Below are 18,538 nucleotides of genomic sequence, written 5' to 3' on the forward strand. Positions count from 1 at the left end.
GAGGCCCAGGTCTGGGTGTGTGGTGCCTGGCTTATGCGGAAGCTTGTTATACTCTTAAATGTTGCATGATCTACAAGATCTCCCAGCACCACCCCCCATGGGGCCCCCAGCTAAGGTGCCCCCTCAGATATAATCTGGAGAAGGGGATGCCTTTTCCCAAGGCCCCTTCCTGCCAAGAGCAGGACCAGTGGGGGCACAGGGCACTCCTGCCGGCTCTGAGCGGCCCAGCCACGTGCCCCGGTGTCCAGCTCTGGGCCCAGGGCCCCGGGGCGGGGCAGGAGAGAAGGCCTGCAACTGGACCTGGGGGACTCCAAGGTGAAAGGTCACCGTAGGAAGGGCTTTTCCAGCTGGTTAAACGTTAACAGGCCCAGAGCAAGAGGGTCAGGCGCGCCCAGCCCAGGACTGCCTGGGCAGAAGGTGGGGGGGTGGGTACACAAACAAAGGGTGCTTAATAAATGCTGGTCGTGTGGGGGAAGCTGTAAGCTAGCGGCAACTGAGAGGCTCCAGGGAGCCTGGCAGAGACATCTGCAGTCCAGGCCGTGGCCTGGCCAAGCCCTTTATGTGCAGCACAGAAAGAAAAGGAAATTAAAGAGGAAAAGGGGCAGGCCCCAGTAGGGATGCTGGGCATTCCTGCTGCCTCTAGCCCAGCTGGGCGGGTGGGTGCCCTGCCCCCAGAGGCCTAAAATCCTGGCGAAGGGGCCCCTGACCTCGCGCCCCTGCCGGCTACAGACCACAACATCCCTTGGCCCTGGAGATTCCCAGCACCAGGTGTTAGCCCAAGCTGAAAAAGGGTGGGGTGGGGGTCGGACGCGGCGACTTTCTGGAAGAGGAAGCAAACACAATCCATCAAGCAACTGTGCAAAGAAATGCCCGTGTGTGTGTGTGTGTGTGTGTGTGTGTGTGTGTGTGTGTGTGTGTGTATACACTGAGCAGGGGCGTGCCCCCCGGGGGCAACCGGCCCCCTATTATTGCTTCTGCGGGGAATGCAGGGGTAGGGTTCTGAGGTGCGCCTCGAGGGCGGTTGAGTGAGGCATCGTCCAAGGACGGAGGTGGAGGGGAGGGCCTTGGAGAGACATCTTGGCGAGGCTGCGGAAGGGCAGAGGGCAGCAGCGGCCAGGCTCCCGCCGCGGCCCGGCAGGGGTTAAGGCTGGAGTCGAGCGAGGGCGGGGGCAGAGGGGGAGGAGGGGGGAGGGTCAGGCCGTGCGGCCCAGTGCTCCGCCCTCGCCCCTCCCGCCGGCCCGGGCGCCGGGCGCCGAGCGAGGCCACCCATGCCCTTATAAGGGTGGCCGTCGCCGGGGCAACGAGCGCCCGCCCCCAGCCCGCGGCGCGCGCCCCTGCCCCCGCCCCCGCCCCCCGCCCGCCCCGCGAATGGAACGTTGTGTGTCAAACCGGCCGCAGCGCGAGGCCGGCGCGCGGGGTCGGCGGCGGCGGCGAGAGCGAGGCTCGGGCCCAGGCGCAGGCCCAGGCCGGGCAGGCGCGGCCGCAGAGGGGGCCGCAGCTCGGGAAGCACCGGCCCGCAGCCTTGCAGGCCCCGAGCGGCCGCCTGGGGGCCCGGGGGAGCCAGGGGGCGCGGCGACCGGCCCCGGCGCGCGCCTGCCGCCCCTCCCCCGCGCCGCGGGCGGCCGCGTAACTTGCGGCCAAACTTTCCCCCCGGCCTCCCGCGCTCGGATGGCGGCCCGCTAAGTTGGCCGCAGCCCCCGGCCAAGCGGCGGCCAGGCCAGAGGGCGCCCCCTGCGCAGCCTGCGCCGGGCCATGGCCCGCGCGCCCCCGCCGGGGCCCCAGGGCGGCGGGGCGCGAGTCCCCGGGGCCCCCGGCTCGCGCCTCTAGCGCGCCCCCCCACCCCCAGGCCCGGCCCCGCGCACGCGTGGGAAAGTTGGCCTGGAACCGGCCCGACCAGTTCTGCCCGGGCGCGCGGACCGGCCGCAGGAAGTTGCTGCAAAACTTTTTTGGGGGGTGCAGCCGGTGCCCCCCGTGCGCCGGGCCCGGATGCGTGCCGGGTAGGGTCCCCCCGGGCCGAGAGGGGTGCCCGGAGGGAAGAGCACGGAGGGGGCGCCCCGGCCCCGCTGCCCTGGGGCTATGGCCATGGTGACCGGCGGCTGGGGCGGCCCCGGCGGCGGCGGCGGCGGCGGCGACACGAACGGTGTGGACAAGGCGGGCGGCTACCCGCGCGCGGCCGAGGAAGACTCGGCCTCACCCCCGGGCGCCGCCAGCGACGCTGAGCCCGGCGACGAAGAGCGGCCGGGGCTGCAGGTGGACTGCGTGGTGTGCGGGGACAAGTCGAGCGGCAAGCACTACGGCGTCTTCACCTGCGAGGGCTGCAAGAGCTTCTTCAAGCGGAGCATCCGCCGCAACCTCAGCTACACCTGCCGGTGAGCCCCCTCTCAGCGAACGGCCGCTGTGCACCCGGCCCCAGCTTGGGCCGGGCCTCTGACCTGCTCGGTCACCTTGGGCCTGGCGCTGACCTTCCCCGGGCCTCCACTCCCCTCTCTGAGATAGGGGCACAGACCCCTCTCCCCTTCTCCATTCCATTCCTGGGATTGTGTATACAGTCGGCGCTGTATCGATGCAGGTCCCCCTCCTCAGGTGGTCCCTTGCGGCTTCCGCCCCAGTTCCTTGCTCCTTCTCCCTCCCTCCCTATTCTCTGGAGAGGGGTCATCTCCATGCGGGGAAGGGTTGCGGGCTGCTGTCAGGGGTGGGGTCCTAACCCCAGGGCATCCCTTCTCGGGGATCTCGGCGCGCAGGGGACGCTGCGGGAATCGAACGTGGAACTTGGACTGTGGAGCTCTCAGCGTCCAGGGGCCATTGTCTGCGGCCGCGCGGATCGATACGGCGCGCCCTTGGGGTCAAATATCACTTCCAAAGTCGCCCTGGCCACCGAGGCGGCGGCGGCGGCGGCGGGAGCGAGGCAGGGGTGGCACCGGGCGGCCTCCGGCCTCTTTCGCATGGGTAGCCCTGCTATGGGGGGAGCTGGGCTTGCCTATGGGGGGGGGGGGAATGCCCGCCCCCCCTCACCCCACTGTGGGCTCACTCTGGGCCTTGGGTCACTGGAAACCGCGACCGAAGGGCTGGGAGGGGGGCTGGGTTTGACCACACCTCGGCTGCTCCAACCCTCCCCCCACCGCAGGAGTGGGTACGGGCCTGGGGCTCCTGGAAAATCCCTGAAACTTCGGTCGACTCTGACAGGGTGGGGGTGAACGTTTCCAAGAAGGAGCCCTGGGCCCTCTGAGGTTGGAGTCCCCGCTGACAGGGTGTGGCCTTACTGGTTTCTCTGGTTGGTACTGGGGTCCGGTGTCTAGCCCAGGGCCCCCTTCGCTGCTGCTCTTCCGTGAGTGCCCTTTCCATCCATTGATGAGCTCCTACCCTCCACCCCCACAGGAACATGTGTAGGCCCTGTTAAGCTGGTATGGAGAGTCCCATTTTCCAGATAGGCAAAACTGAGACCCAGCGAGGTCCTGGCCCTGCCCTAGGGCACCCAGGGGGAGACCCTGCCCCAGTTGGGGCTTAGCAAGGGGAACTGGGGTAGGGAAGAGGGGAGCGGTGGAGTCCTGGGCAGGGTGTCCCCAGGGAGAGGGCAGCTGACGGAGGGCTTGTTGGTGAAGCCAGAGGGCGGGGTCCTGGGCACAGAGGCTGGAGTTTGGCCCCAGGTCTGCGGTCAGGGCCTTGTCTGGGGTAGCTGTGTGTGTGTGTGTATGTGTGGGAGAGCTGGCTCGATCCCTCCTCCAGTGCTAACTGGGCCACCAGACTTTGGCCTCATTCTTGATGCGGGAATACCCGCCTGCTCTCTGGCCAGGTCTTTGGGGAGGGCAAGGGAGGAGCTTCGGTGGCTCTGGGGTCCCGGGGGCTCTCTGAAGGTGGGAGCGGGGATCTACAAGGCAGGGGAGGGGGGGCGTTGTTTGGGGCTGGCAGATTCTCCAGAAGATCTGTACTGTGTGACCCGGTGAAGTCTCTGGCCCTCTTTGAGCCTCAGATTGGTTCAGCAAAGTCCCCTCGGGGCCTAGCCTGGGAGGTTTGATGCCAGCCCCTCAGAGAGACCCCAGCTCCGATCCCAGCTCTCTCCCAGCCTAGAGAAGGCACAGTGAGGCACAGATGCTCCCTGCCTGTGGAGTCTGGGGTGGGCCCAGGGGAGAGATGGGTTCGGAGCCCCAGGAGAGAGCAAGGGGCTCTGCCCAAGGTTCAGGGAGGACTGCCTGGAGGAGGTCCCTCGGAGGTAGGCCTTAAGGCAGGAGGGGTTTGGCAGGTATAGGAGGTGAAGGGCACTTCTAGGGAGAGTGTGGCCCAGGCAAACACTCAGTAGCAGGTTAGGGGAGCAGTGTTGTAAGATGAGACCACCCAGGCATGGGAGAACTTAGAGGTGAGTGGATCAGAAGTGCTGGACTGAGGATGACAGGGAGCCAGAGAGGAGGGTAGGTGAGCAAGGGAGGGCAGGGATGGAATTGGACCAGAGGCCAGAAGCCTTGGGAGGAGGCTGAGTTGGGCCGTGGGTTTGGGTAAAGCATGTTTTCCTTAGGTGGGATAACAGATGGAACTTACTGTTTCCCCGTCTGGAGGGACAGGAGATCTGTCTCAACTCTGCAGCTGGGGAAGTTGAGGCAGAGACCTCCCCTGAGGTCCTGAGGGCTGGGCCCCTGCCTGCCTGCCTGTCTGCCCCAGGCCCGGCTGTTTCCACCCGGCTGCCCAGGACCCTCCCACTGCCTGCCTGCTGGGCTTTGTTCTGGTTCTGCCTGAGCTCCCTTCACCCTAGCAGGGCCTCTTCCTGGGGGCTAAGGCCCGGCAGGGGACAGAGGCCTGGGCTTAGAGGTTGGCGCTGTGGGACCTGGACACTCGGAGACCTGCAGGACCTCAGCTCTCCTGAACCTGCCATTGAGAACCCCCTGGCTTGGGCTTGGGTCCAGACACCCTCCCCAAAAGCCCCCCCCCCAGATTCCCCCAGACCCAGTGCATCGCATATAGAGCCGGCACCGGGCCTCCCATTTCCAGATGAGGAAACTGAGTCTCGGTGGAGAAGTTGCCGCCCCCAGGGCTGGGGCTGAGTACCTGTGGCTGAGATGTGTTTGAATTTTAACTTCATTGAGAGTTCGTTTTACTCTGTGACTGTCTCTGGGGCCCCTCTTGGTACCCAGCTGGGACCCCAGGAGTGTCTGCCCCAGGTCTGGGACTTCAAGAGCCTGGAGCCCAGGGTAGAAAGACACCGAGGGCGCACAGGGATAGGGTCCAAGGGAAAGAAGTGCTGGAGAAATGTGAAGAACAAGGGCCTGAACCTTCCTGCTTGGGACTGACCCTAGATGGGGAGCTCACTCTGTTGCTGGGCGGGGCCCCCATCCCAACCCTGGAAGAGGCCGTGATCCCTGAGGGCCACGCAGAGAAGCTTCTTGGGCTCAGCTGGGAGTTGGAAGGTGTTCCTCCAGAGGAGGCCACATGGGTGTGGGATCTTAAAAGGGAGCACAGGGGTTCATTCATTGATTCATTCATTTATTCATTAGTGGCAATCTTGTGCAGGGTGACAATCCTGGGGCCCTACTGTGCCCAGAGAAGACTGGCCCTGACCTGGCCCTAGTGTCTTAGTTAACCCCCAAGGCCCGGCTCCCTGACCACATACCTTTCTTTGCTGTTCTCACATTGCCCTTGGGACAAAGACCCCCATCCCTTGGCCTCCGCAGTGACCAAGTAAAATGAAACTGTCTCCAGCCTTAAAGATCTCCTCACCCCTCTGCCTGGAATTGCCTCTCTGCTCTGGGGGAACTTTTTTTTTTTTTTTTTTTTTAAGATTTTATTTATTTATTTGACAGATAGAGATCGCAAGTAGGCAGAGAGGCAGGCAGAGAGAGAGGGGGAAGCAGGCTCCCTGCTGAGCAGAGAGCCCGATGCGGGGCTCGATCCCAGAACCCTGGGATCATGACCTGAGCCGAAGGCAGAGGCTTTAACCCACTGAGCCACCCAGGCACCCCCATACTCTGGGGGATCTTCTATTCATCCTTCAAAACCCAGTTCCAACACTACCCTCCCTGGCGTGCTTACCTACTTTGTTGCAAATTTGCAGGCTTAGCCCCTGTGATCATCTGGGGATACCTGCCCAGCCTGGGGGCCAGGAGGGTGGGGGAGGGCACTGACGTTTCTCAGGTGCAGCTTTCAAAGGTGGCTTAGAGGCTGGCTCCAGGGGCAGGGCGTGAGTGTCATGGTGGCCCCCTGCCTGCCTATAGGTCCAACCGTGACTGCCAGATCGACCAGCATCACCGGAACCAGTGCCAGTACTGCCGCCTGAAAAAGTGCTTCCGGGTGGGCATGAGGAAGGAGGGTGAGTACCTGCCCGGAGTAGGGCAGGCAGAGGGCCAACAAGCAGCCTGTCTCAGGGGTCTGGGACCCGTGGAGGGTGGGGTCTGGCGCCGGCTAACCTTGTTACCACCGATCCCACGATCTTGTAGGCTTCAGTCTGGCCCCGGGCCAGAGGAATCCAATTAGCCATAGTGACCGGCAGACGAGCCAGGGATGCAAGGGACACCCTGATTCAGGCCCCCATTAGGACATTTCTGCTCCCCAGCCCCTCCTCTCCGGGCCCTCTGGCCTCAGAGTCAGGTTCCTTGGCCCTGATACCTTGGTGACCCATGTGTCCCCTTAGCCTGGCCTGTGCTGTCTGAACAAGGGTGGCTTTTTTTTTTTTTTTTTTTTTTTTTTTTGATTGCTTTCTTCATCCTCCACCCTCTGCTTTGTGTTTGTCCAAGGCAGGAACTTGCCCGATTAAGGCAAAGGGCAGCTTACCCTTCCGCCTGACCCTGGGCACCAGGAGCCAGAGGGAGGCCCAGCCCCTTGTCTCTGCCCTGGGGACTTGTGTGCAGGGACGGCTGGGCCCAGACCTGGACCAAGCACTCTTAGAATTCAGCTGGAACCCACAGGCTGCCACGTGGAGCCTGGTGGGCTCAGGAGCAGGACCTGACTGGCGGGATGAGCACCCTAGGCTGGGCTTCCTGTCTCTGTCAGGACTGGTGTGGGGCAGGCTGGCGGCTCTTCACTGCTTCTTGAGTCTAGCCTGCTCTAAAGCTGGTGTCTTCTCTGCTCGCTGCTGGGAAGAGCTCTGGCAATGGCCACTCAGTCTTTCTCTTAAGACCGTCTGATTACTCTTTCGTCCTTTTAAGTTCCCGTATGACTTGCCCCACCCTGACAACCTGGATTTTTGCCTCTACTTGTCCATTTGACCTAAAGTCCTGATGTACTTCAGATCAGGGCTTCAGATCTCCAAAGTCTTCGGAGTGGGGGAAAAAATCATAATCAAAGCTTATGCCCCAAGCACAGTCCACCTCAGGGCCTTTGCACAGGCTGATGCCACTGCTTGGAGCACTCTTACCCCAGATACCGGAATGGCTTCTTTACCTCTTCTTCTCTTTTCTTTTCAGGAGGTGGGGGGAGGGGCAGCAGGAGAGGGCTATAGAGAATCTTAAGCAGGTTCCATACCTAGGGCAGAGACCAGTGCAGGGCTGAATCTCACAACCCTGGGATCATGACCTGAGCAGAAATCAAGAATTGAAATGCTGAGTGCATCCAGGTGCCCCTTATCTCTTTCAAGATTTGCTCAAAAAACACCACCTCAGAGAAGCCTTCCTGATTACTCTTCACCATCCTCCTTTCTTTGGCACTATCTACCTTGCTCTGTAGTTACTTGCTCCCCCCACCAGAATGTCCACTCCCTGGGGAGAGGGACTTGTGTTTGTCTTGTTTTCTGACATAGCCCCCATGCCTATCCAGGGCCTAGAACATTGAAGGTGCTTAATACATGTTTCTTGGCTTGAATACTGCCCATTTCGCCCTTACTATATGCCTAGTGCTGTTCCAAGCAGGTTGGATTCTCCTTAATTTAGTGGTTGGTATCATCAGTGTCATTACCATCTGCATTTTACAGGTGGGGAAATTGAGCCCCGAGAGCAGAGAGGTGAAGAAGTCATTTCCCAGGGTCAGAGAGCAGTAGAGTTGGGTTGGGACTTGAACCCACACAGTTTGGGCTGAATAGAGAGGAAGAGCTGGGGAAGGGGTTCTCAGGAAGCAGGAACAGTGAGTGCAAAGGCTTTGAGGTCAGACCATGGCTGGGTGGGGGGCGAATGGTGGGATATGGGGTTTAGAACTGAGTGAGCAAAGGGCCCAGAGGAATAGGTCCCTCCCCTCCCCCTGGGGGGCAGGGGGTTGAGATGGGATCCACTCTCTGGCCATATCCAGCTACACCTCTTTGATGGTTGAGACACAGAAGTCCTATGGAGCCTCGAACCCAAGCCCCCACTTCCCTGCTCAGCTCTGCTAGCCCCTGGTTCCCACCCACAGTCTCTTCCCCCTATTCATTCCCTGGCTGGTTGACCAGAAGTTCATGGAGATGAGACAGGGCATGCCAGCTCATTAAAGATCATTAGTTTCTGTCTGGCTTGCAGCCCAGTCTGTCCCTGTACCCCACCCACCGTGGCACAGGTCAGGTGAACTATCCCTCTGTGCCTCAGTGTCCTCCTTCCCATTCATCTGAATCCTAGGGACACTGGCCAGCAGTTGGTGCTCCCTTTATTCCTCCTTAACAGGCAAGGCTACTGATGGCTGTTCATGTGTACGGCTGGGACCCCACTCCTAGCATGGAGGGGGTGGTCACTGCAGAGGAGACCTGCCCTTGGGAGCCATGACCTGGGGGGTGTGGTGAGGGTGGGAGCTGGAGAAAAGATCCCATCTCCATAGGAGAGATCACTTGCTTTAAGGATAGGCTGCCAGGGGCCGCAAGTAGTATGAAGGTGACCCCTCCCCGGCCCCCTGTCAGCTCTGGGACCCCCGTGATTGACAGGGGCATGAATGACAAGTCTAGCCTCCCCCACCTCTGAGGGAGAGGGCCAGGCATCCCACCACCCTGCTTATCAGCAAGCAGTGGGCAGTGGGGGTGGCTGCAGTGGGTGGACATGGCCATAGGCTGAGGGCACAGGGCAGAGCAGGGTGGGGCGGGTCGGACCCTGGCTCTGGGCTCCCACTGGAGCTGTGCACTCGTTGGGTGTGATGGGAGGTCCAGGGAAAGGCTGGGTGTGGGGAGCCTTTGAGGAGAGAGGCTGAGGGACCCTCTGATGACGTTATCTTTCCCCCTTTCTTCCTCCCCACCTGCCCCCCATGGCCCTGGATATCCACTTTCCCCCCTTGTTCCTTCCCTCCCTCTCCCCTGTCTGGTCTCTCTGTCCCTCAATCCTTCCCCCATCCCCGACCCCCTCCCCGCCGGATTCCCTGCGGTGGCGGGGTTGCGGGGTACCCCTCTCTCCTCCCTCCGCTCCTGCCCCCTTCCTTTCCCTCCTTCCCACCCATCTCCGTTCCATCTCCACAGCGGTGCAGCGCGGCCGCATCCCGCACTCGCTGCCCGGCGCCGTGGCCGCCTCCTCGGGCAGCCCCCCGGGCTCGGCGCTGGCGGCCGCGGGCGGAGACCTCTTCCCGGGGCAGCCGGTGTCGGAGCTGATCGCGCAGCTGCTGCGCGCCGAGCCCTACCCCGCGGCGGCCGGGCGCTTCGGCGCGGGCGCGGCGGGCGCGTTCGGCGCGGGGGGCGGCGCGGCGGGCGCGGTGCTGGGCATCGACAACGTGTGCGAGCTGGCGGCGCGGCTGCTCTTCAGCACCGTGGAGTGGGCGCGCCACGCGCCCTTCTTCCCCGAGCTGCCTGTGGCAGACCAGGTGGCGCTCCTGCGCCTCAGCTGGAGCGAGCTCTTCGTGCTGAACGCGGCGCAGGCGGCACTGCCCCTGCACACGGCGCCGCTCCTGGCCGCCGCCGGCCTGCACGCCGCGCCCATGGCCGCAGAGCGCGCCGTGGCCTTCATGGACCAGGTGCGCGCCTTCCAGGAGCAGGTGGACAAGCTGGGCCGCCTGCAGGTCGACTCGGCTGAGTACGGCTGCCTCAAGGCTATCGCGCTCTTCACGCCTGGTGAGATGCGCTTGCGCTCGGGTATGGGGGCGCTGCACGGTGGGGGGCGACCTGGACCCTGACCCCGGCTTTCCTCCCCTTCCCACCCCCCCACCCCTACCGTAACTGGCCGGACCTGGTGCCCAGCACGTGCCTGAGCGCTGATGGGGCCGTGTGACACCCTGCTCCCGGTCTCCCTGAGAGCCCTGAGCCCGGCTCTCCAGAGCCGCAGCTGGGCCCGGACCCGTGACTGAGGCCCCACCAGGCTCTCTGCTTGATTCCCAGGCTCCCTGAGACCCGGGTCCCCGGCCTCCACTCTCTCATCAAGGTGCTGTTCGGCCCTGAGCAGATTGAGAGGTGGGAGGATGAGGGAGGGAGGTCCTGGATACCTGGTTCTGGCCCTTGGTCCTGACCTTTGTCCTCCCCAGCACCTCAGACCCTCATCCGCCAAATCAGGTGCTTCTCCCTGCTTACTGTGCAGCTAGGGATGCAGCCGGGCCGGGATCGCTGGCCTTCCCTGCGCTTTCCACGCCCTAATTCCTGGGCCCTCAGACTTCTGAACCAGGGCCCCCCATCTGCCCCCAAGGTAGCCTCCTGGCAGCAGGGGCCCCTGGAGGTGGGACTGAGCAGGGGCGTGTCTTGGAGGCCTCCCGCTGTGGGTGGGGCTAGGGCGGGTTGTCCCAATACCTTCCTAGTCCTAGGTCAACCATCTAGCATCCAAAGCCCTATCTTACTCTGGTGGCACAGCTGGTTCTGCACTCTGGAAGGTTTCAGATCCCACTAGGTGTCTTGGTGGGGTCAGGGATGCAAGAACCAGACTTGGGCCACTCTGAGAGGTGGCTTTCATTTGATAAATGTGGCTTTGCCCCTCATTCCCCAGAAGATTCTTTCTCTACCTTACCCGTTATGGGTCCCCGATTTAGATGTTGTCACATTCACTGACACCCTAGGCCATTCTGTCTGACTATTCCCTCTGGGGTTGACCCTTCCAAGTCCCTTCCCTAGCTGCTCCTCTCCTTGAGCTGGATTAGAAATCGTCACCTTGCCAAAGGCCTCAGTCAGGGCTCCTCTGTCCTTGAGACACCACTGTCCATACTCCTGTGTTACTGGCCTCAGTGGAGGTCTCCCCAGTGTCTCTTGAGGACTGGCACTGCCCGAGATGCCCCCATTTGTGCCTCAGGCCTCCACCTCCCACCTGAATGCCCTCCCCCACCCCTGAGTGGTGCCCTCTTGTCACCCCTGGGGCCTCGTGTTCTCCTGCCACTTCCCACCTGATCGACCTGGCCCTTGTCTCTCTAGACGCCTGTGGCCTCTCCGACCCAGCGCACGTGGAAAGCCTGCAGGAGAAGGCGCAGGTGGCCCTCACAGAGTATGTGCGGGCCCAGTACCCGTCCCAGCCCCAGCGCTTCGGGCGTCTGCTGCTGCGGCTCCCGGCCCTGCGCGCTGTCCCCGCCTCCCTCATCTCCCAGCTGTTCTTCATGCGCCTGGTGGGCAAGACGCCTATCGAGACGCTGATCCGAGACATGCTGCTGTCAGGAAGTACCTTCAATTGGCCCTACGGCTCTGGCCAGTGACTTTGCCGGGCCAGCCATGCCACGGCTGGGTCTGCACACCTCAAGGGACACGGATGCTTTGGCCTCATGCGGGGCCCCCAAGTGGAGGACCTTGGCTTCTCTCCTCAGACTCCTATTTTTTAAAGACTGTGAAACGTTTGTCTCCTCTGTTTTTTAAATGATCACGAAACCAAAAAGAGAGTGCTTGTCCAGGCTCCAGCCTCGGCCTCCTCAGAACTCCTGGCCAGAATAGAGGGCGAGGGACCGAGGGACCCATTCCTGGGACAGCCTGGTGCTCAGCATCCCAAGCATGAACTTTTGGGGCCGGTGGGGTTGGGTTCCCTTGTGTGACGGCCTGGCATCTGGACCAGAGGGGCCGGTATAGTAACGCGCCAGGCAGATTGTCTGGACACGTAATCCACGTTGGACACTATATGATGAATGAATCAAGGCCAATAATAAAGATGTTTCCTACCTGCGTGGCCTCCATCATCTTTGTGAGGGGAGGGTAGGATGGGGGCGCACGGCACCATCGCCACCCACTCCCATCCATCTGGAACACACACAACCTAGGAAAGCCCTACTTGCTGTTTTTGTGGGGAAGCAGCTGGGAGCCGGGAAGGGTCCAGCAGTCAGCTGTGAGTCCATAGGAGTTGAGTTCTGTAGATGGCTCAGGTTCAGGTTCAGTTTCAGGCTTTGGCCTGTGAAGGTGGACCTCATGGATTCACACAGGGCCTGGACCAGACACCTTATTGTTTTCTTTGGTCAGCTCTTAGTCATGGTATCTGGGCCCCAGTGTCCTCAAAAGAAACATTTGGGGGTAGTCCTGCCACATGTTTAGACAGAGCCCTCCATTCCCCTGGGCACAGCAATTGGTTCAGGGAGGGCGTGTAGCCCACAGCTGGGCCACTGAGATTTGATGGCGGGATTTGGAAGTAGGATATAATTGAAAGCAGAGCCAAAAGAGGAAGACCAACTTCCCAGGATGCCTTTGGAGCCCCTGGATCAAGCCATACCTGAAACCTCTCAGTTCTTCAGTTCCATGATCCCTAATTTACCCTTTTGTGCCTGAGCCCTCTGAGTTTGGTTTCTTCTCACATGTAACTGAAGTAACTCTTGTTTCAGAGACTGGCATCTGGAAGGTGGGCTATCAAAGGACAAACTGAAATGTGGACTTTAAGTTGATGGGTGATGGCACTGGGACCTTGCCATCCCGGCCTCAGAGGTTTGTGGCCCAGCTCTGTGGTGGAATGGTGCCCCTGAGACTGATGGTCAGGAGTGTGGTTCTAGAGCGCAGGGAGAAAGAGCCTGGATGGTAGGGGCAGGCCAGGAAGACGAGCCCTCCATCAAAGATGCCCCTTTGAAAACAGGGAAAAACTCAGGTGTTGCTCTGCAGGCTGGGTCTGTGCTCAGCCTTTAAACCTCCTCCAAAACGCTTCCCATGAGCACCCAGCCTCCTTCATGTCCATCTTGGAAGAGGCCTAAGCGGGAAGACAGTGTTTGAATCCATTTCCTGAGGGATAAATGGAGGTCTCATGGATATGCTCTGCCCCCAGAGGGGACTGAGGCAGGAATGGGATGGAGAGAATACTGGGCTCCCATTGGGAAGGGGGACAGTTTCTGCCTGGGGTCCACATCTTCCACAATGTCCTGCAGGCAAGCAAATGTATGCGCCCTCCAATTGGGCCGGACTGAGATGCCCTATTAGATTCTGTCTATCCTGCTGTCCAGTCCCCAGGCCAGAGACGGGGATATCTGTCTAGGCATGACTGCAGAACTCTTATAAAACCCTACCCAGGGGCACCTGGGTGGCTCAGTCATTAAGCATCTGCCTTCAGCTCAGGTCATGATCCCACGGTCCTGGAACCAAGCCCCGAGTCAGGCTCTGCGCTCAGCAAGGAGTCTGCTTCTCTCTTGCCTCTGCTCCTTCCCCCCAACTTGTGTTCTCCCTCTCTCTCTCAAATAAATAAAGACTTTATTTATTAATTAAGATTTTATTTTATTTTTTGAGAGACAGACGCAGCCAGAGAGGGAACACAAGCAGGGAGAGTGGGAGAGGGAGAAGCAGGCTTCTCACTGAGCAGGGAGCCCAATGCGGGGCTCAATCCCAGGACCCCAGGATCATGACCTGAGCCGAAGGCAGACGCTTAATGACTGAGCCACCCACGTGCCCCAATAAATACAATCTTTAAGAAATTGTCACAAGGCCCTCCATGGGGAGCCTGCCCCTACCAGTGCCCCACCCACCCTGTCTTGGAGTGGGCATGGAGTGGGCACCTCGGGACTCTCCCACAGAGCCAGGCCTAAGAGCTGTGACCCTGGAGTCAGCCACCATTCAGCCTGCCATTCAGCCTGCCGTGCCCCAGAAGTGATTTTTAAGGCTCGGATTGGGTCAGCATTAGGGAATCCAGCGGGTCTCCTGGGCTGAGTCTGCCCCCTTCAGGAAGTCCCCGGTGTTCTGCCAAAGGAATTCGGTGGGATGCCCACTAACCAAGACTAGGGAGGGTCCTCAGCCAGCCCTCCCTCTGTTACTGGAAGCTTTTTCTTTAAAGATTTATTTAATTATTTTAGAGAAAGCGAGAGAGGCAGAGGGAGAGGAAGAGGGAGAAGCAGACTCCCCACTGAGCCGGGCGCCCAAGGCAGAGCTTGATCACATGACCCCCGAGACCATGGCCTGAGCTGAAACCAGACAGATGCTCAACCAGCCTAGCCACCCAGGCGCCCCAGTTACTGGAGATTTTTGGCTCCTGGAGCTCCCCCAGCCCAAGCCTGGCTAGGTTAAGTAATGCTGGGTGTCGGCCCCTCAGCTTCCCACCAGAAGGCCACCGGTGAGGCTCTGGGTGGAGAGGGAACCCTCTGGACAGACAAAAGTTCACACCCTGCTGGGATAAGTCCCTTTCCTTGAACTTCGATTTTTAACTCGGGAAAATGGGAAAACAATTTTTTTGGTGACAACCGAGTGAACCCAGGAGTGTTGAGCAGCTGTACACAGCAAGCATTTCATAAATGTTTATTACACTGAGATAGAGACTTAGGCAAGACCTGCTTGCAGGGGATGGGCTGAGATCTGGGCTCTGGGTTGCTGGTCCCTGAGGAGGTCCTGGGACGGATTCCCGGAGGAGGCACCATCAGAGCTGGGTCTCAAAGGCTGAGGCATTTGCCAAAGCTACCCCAGGAGCGGGTAAAAGCAGGAGCTAAAGCCGGGAGGTAGGAGAAGAGGTGAGGGCAAGTTGGAACCGCCACCTCGATGTGTCCCTCTGCCTGTCCGCCAGGGCACTCAGAAGTACACAGAGCTCTCGCAGTCTCCTTGCTCATCGAACTTCTGAATCTGCATCTTGAGGTGCCTCAGTTTGCCCTTCAGGTAGTGACAGCGAGTCTGCTTGTCCAGGAAGCTGGGGTCCTGGGCAGGGCAAGACCCAGGAAAGTCCATGGGGTATTTTGAGCCTCAGTGGCTAACCCTTTGCCTCTTTCTCTCTGGGCCTCAGTTTTCTTTCCTTGAAACTGGGTACCCTGAGCCTCATGCGAGGGTCAGGGGTACAAAGGCCAGCCTGTGGGACTCAGCGGACACAACTTACCGTCTGCTTCTTCTCAAATTCCCTCCAGACACGGGCAGCAACTTGAGCTTCCTTCTGCAAGTGGAGAAGGGGGTGGGGCTCAGAGAATGCTGAATCCAAGGACGGATGGGGAAACTGAGGCTCAGACAGACAAAGTGACCCATCTAATGAGGACCTCCAGGGCTGACCTTGGCCCCTATGCTGTGGCCCCCACCCAGCCTAGAAGAGGCAGGGGACCCAGAGACCCGGACCCAGGCGGGTGTCCCAGAGGTCAGAGTCCACCACCTGTTAGACTGTGGGACAGGTGTTTCTGCTGGGGCTGACCTGGCTTCGGGGCTTGGGCAGTGAGTTCAGCAAGGTCTCTAGCTGCTGGAGCTTTGCCAGTGCAGAGCCCACCTCCCGCTGGAGCTCCAAGAACTCTGTGTATTGGTCCTGGAACACGGCAGCATAGCAGCTCCGCTCCCTCTCACTGCTCACTTGTGGGTACTTACTGCAGGGTTAAAGTGGGGCAGACAGTGAGTGGAAATAACCCATCCCTTTCCCCCGATCATTTTAATTTGTTCTTCTTTGCCCATGTTGGACTCCCTGCCCCAAATGCCCCTTTTCTCTTGTTACTATTTAGTAAACTCTTATTCATTTGTCAAAACCCCAACCTCAGGCCCCTTCCCTGTTCCCGGGCATCAGGAACACTCACAGCTCATAGTCGGGCACTAGGTGGGGCCTTGGCATATGCCCCCTGGGGATGGCTTCAATAGACTTCTTGGTGCTCAAGGGGGCCCGGGAGGGCAGCTCATCCTCAAATACAATCTTCTTGGGCCTTGCCCTGTGCACTCCAGGTTGACGCTCGCGCAGAGCGCGGGGGGCGCTGGTTTCCGGGCCTGGAGGCACCAATCGCTGCGGGTGCCGCAGGAATCATGGTTGGTTTGGAGTTAACCAGGGTATGGGGAAGCCGGAATCCCTCAAACTGGCGGGAATGAATCTCTTGCCTAGGCTCGGCCTGGGGACCCTCCTCCCGTTCAGACTCACCGGGGGCCCAGGGCCAGGCGGGCGGGTCTGCAGGTCCCCCCGGCAGCCGCGGGTCTTGGGGGACTCCCGGGTGGGCATCGGCCTCAGGGAGGCGCCGCTCGGGCGTCCCCGGGGCGGCGAGCGGGTCCTGCGGGGGGCGCCGTGGCCCCCGCATGGGGGGGTCGGTCGGCGAGCTGCCTGCGGGCACCAGAGAGGGGCGCGCCTGGAGGCGGGGAAGGCTGGAGGACGTACGGGGAGGCGGACCCCGGAGCGGCCAACTCTTCCGCAACTGGCGAGATCTCTAGCTCCGCCTCTATGTGCATAGACGCACCCGATTGGCTCTCAGAGCAGCCCGCCCCCGGCTGCGTAATCCGGAAAGGCGCGACGCCCGTGACGCCACCGTGTATCCTGGGTGGCCCCGCCTTTAGTTTACCCCCGCGCTGCCGCAGCCTCGCCTGCTTGGGCGCGTGAAGCCCACGGACACCGTCCCCCGAGAGGTCCCCCGGGACCTCCGCCCCAGCTGCGGGCCGCACGGACTGCTCCCGTCAGGGTTTACCTGTCCCAGCGTCCGGGTCTCCGGGTTTGGGTCCGCTGCCTCAGAGGCGCCTGAGTCTGTGTTGTACGTTAACTTCAAAGGCTGGACCCAAGTGACGGGGTCGCTCCCAGGGCGGGGCGGGGCCTAGGGAAATTGGGCGGGGTTGGCGGCGAGGGGGCGGGACCCAGCGTTAAGGGAAGAGTATCCGCTTTTTTTTTTTTTTAAAGATTTTATTTATCTGACAGAGAGAGATCACAAGTGGGCAGACAGGCAAGCAGAGAGAGAGAGAGAGGAGGAAGCAGGCTCCCTGCAGAGCGGAGAGCCCGATGCGGGACTCGATCCCAGGACCCTGAGATCATGACCTGAGCTGAAGGCAGAGGCTTAACCACTGAGCCACCCAGGTGCCCCGAGTATCCGCTTTTGAAGCCAGGTTAGCGTCCAACCGGACGGGACCGGACGTATTTGTTGTGTATTTGGAGCTGCTGACTCACTTTCTCTGACCCTTGGGTGTTTCTGGCCTGAGAAAGAGGTGGTTTTTATATTTTAAAATATTTCTGTAATCATTAGATTATTATACTCTGACCAGTTGTGGGAGAAAACGGTTTTCCCCGCTTTTGTTAACTCCAGTGCTATTACAGTTTCCCGCAAGTGTATCTTCGAAGTTTTAAGTCTTGACTAATCTGATGTGAGAGAAGTTCAGAAATGATTTGTCTTTCTTTTCCTGCACATTTTCTTTTTCTTGTTTGTTTTTGGGAGCTCTTTGTATGCCAAGGATGTCGTTTAACCAAGTAGTGCGTCTTCTTTCACTGTTAAAGGTGAGACCGTCTGATACATTTTACAGGCTTTCTTGCCCCCCCATGTAGGAAACTAAATATTCATTAAATCCCTTGCTATTTTGGGCGCCTGGGTGGCTCAGTGGGTTAAGCCGCTGCCTTCGGCTCAGGTCATGATCTCAGGGTCCTGGGATCGAGTCCCGCATCGGGTTCTCTGCTCGGCAGAGATCCTGCTTCCCTCTCTCTCTCTCTGCCTGCCTCTCCATCTACTTGTGATCTCTCTCTGTCAAATAAATAAATAAAAAATCTTTAAAAAAAAAAAAAAAAAAAATCCCTTGCTATTTTACTGAGTTCTCCTGTTTACATAGCCCCCCCCCCCTTTTTTTAGTTAGTTTGGGTTTCTCATATAATTGTATCACCAGCAAAGAACTTTGCCTTTTTTTTTTTTTTTTTTCATTTCTCAGTCTGATCTCTTCTTTCTTGTCCAGTTGTACTGACCAGCACCTCCAGACTATGTTGTCTTTGGGGGAGTCAGGTGGACTGTGGGCATCATCTCTACCTTCCTCTCTTTGATGGCAGAATTGCCAGTGTTTGTTCACTAAGTTCAATGCTTGGCTTGAGATTTTGCAGTTAAGTGAGGAAAATATCTATCTTGCTTATTGTTTATTGAGATGTTGAGTGATAGATACTGAACAGTACAGTGTACCATTTCACCCTGTGATTTTCTTTCCTGATGCATTAATGTGGCTATTAACAAACTTCCTGGGCGCCTGGGTGGCTCAGTGGGTTAAGCGACTGCCTTTGGCTCAGGTCATGATCCTGGAGTCCCAGAATCGAGTTCCGCCTCGGGCTCCCTGCTCTGCAGAGTCTGCTTCTCCCTGACCTTCCCCGCTGTCATGCTCTCCGTATTTCTCATTCTCCTTCTCTTCCTCAAATAAATAAATAAAAATATTTTTAAAAAACCTTCCTATTGAACCATCTCTGCATCTTAAGTGTGAGCCTTGTTAAGATCTACTTTTTTCTTCAAAGATTTTAAGTAATTTCTACACCCAAAGTGGGGTTCAGACTTACATCCCTGAGATCAAAAGTTGCATGCTGTACTGACTGAACCAGCCAGATGCCTTTAAGACCTATTAAAAGTTGCCATTAGAGCTTATAAGAAGCTTTACTTGGGTGCCTGTGTGGCTCAGTGGGTTAAGCCTCTGCCATAGGCTTGGGTCATGATCTTGGGG

The 18,538-nt window shown here is 59.3% G+C and overlaps 2 protein-coding genes across 4 annotated transcripts; one reads left to right on the forward strand and one right to left on the reverse strand.

Annotated features, from left to right (window-relative positions):
* The first annotated feature begins 2,065 nt into the window (after positions 1-2,065).
* Positions 2,066-11,917, forward strand: NR2F6 (nuclear receptor subfamily 2 group F member 6). Of its 2 annotated transcripts, XM_047698590.1 has the most exons (5): positions 2,066-2,369; positions 6,198-6,292; positions 9,323-9,907; positions 11,186-11,222; positions 11,429-11,917. In XM_047698590.1, exons 1-5 carry the CDS (start codon positions 2,077-2,079, stop codon positions 11,619-11,621), a joined length of 1,203 nt encoding a protein of 400 aa, XP_047554546.1. In that variant the 5' UTR covers positions 2,066-2,076; the 3' UTR covers positions 11,622-11,917. The 2 variants fall into 2 exon arrangements, with proteins under 2 accessions (XP_047554546.1, XP_047554538.1); XM_047698582.1 differs by having other exon boundaries at positions 11,186-11,607.
* Positions 11,918-14,434: 2,517 nt separating this feature from the next.
* On the reverse strand, positions 14,435-16,658 carry OCEL1 (occludin/ELL domain containing 1). Of its 2 annotated transcripts, XM_047698601.1 has the most exons (6): positions 16,555-16,658; positions 16,020-16,196; positions 15,688-15,887; positions 15,318-15,483; positions 15,015-15,068; positions 14,435-14,839 (listed from the first exon to the last, which is right to left on the reverse strand). In XM_047698601.1, the coding sequence occupies exons 2-6, from the start codon at positions 16,095-16,097 to the stop codon at positions 14,717-14,719; spliced, it is 621 nt and encodes a 206-aa protein (XP_047554557.1). In that variant the 5' UTR covers positions 16,098-16,196; positions 16,555-16,658; the 3' UTR covers positions 14,435-14,716. The 2 variants fall into 2 exon arrangements, with proteins under 2 accessions (XP_047554557.1, XP_047554565.1); XM_047698609.1 differs by lacking the exon at positions 16,555-16,658 and having other exon boundaries at positions 14,435-14,633; positions 16,020-16,514.
* Between the last annotated feature and the right edge of the window lie 1,880 nt (positions 16,659-18,538).

Source organism: Lutra lutra, chromosome 1 (genome assembly GCF_902655055.1).
Source record: "Lutra lutra chromosome 1, mLutLut1.2, whole genome shotgun sequence".
NCBI lineage: Eukaryota > Metazoa > Chordata > Mammalia > Carnivora > Mustelidae > Lutra > Lutra lutra.

Coding starts and splice junctions, on each gene's coding strand:
- OCEL1 (XM_047698601.1), bottom strand. CDS start 16,097: ATGCCCACCCGGGAGTCCCCCAAGACCCGCGGCTGCCGGGGGGACCTG. Junction 15,069..15,317: donor TGCCCAAGCCCCGAAGCCAG/GTCAGCCCCAGC, acceptor CTCCACTTGCAG/AAGGAAGCTCAAGTTGCTGC. Junction 14,840..15,014: donor AATTTGAGAAGAAGCAGACG/GTAAGTTGTGTC, acceptor TGCCCTGCCCAG/GACCCCAGCTTCCTGGACAA.
- NR2F6 (XM_047698582.1), top strand. CDS start 2,077: ATGGCCATGGTGACCGGCGGCTGGGGCGGCCCCGGCGGCGGCGGCGGC. Junction 2,370..6,197: donor AACCTCAGCTACACCTGCCG/GTGAGCCCCCTC, acceptor GCCTGCCTATAG/GTCCAACCGTGACTGCCAGA. Junction 9,908..11,185: donor TATCGCGCTCTTCACGCCTG/GTGAGATGCGCT, acceptor TTGTCTCTCTAG/ACGCCTGTGGCCTCTCCGAC.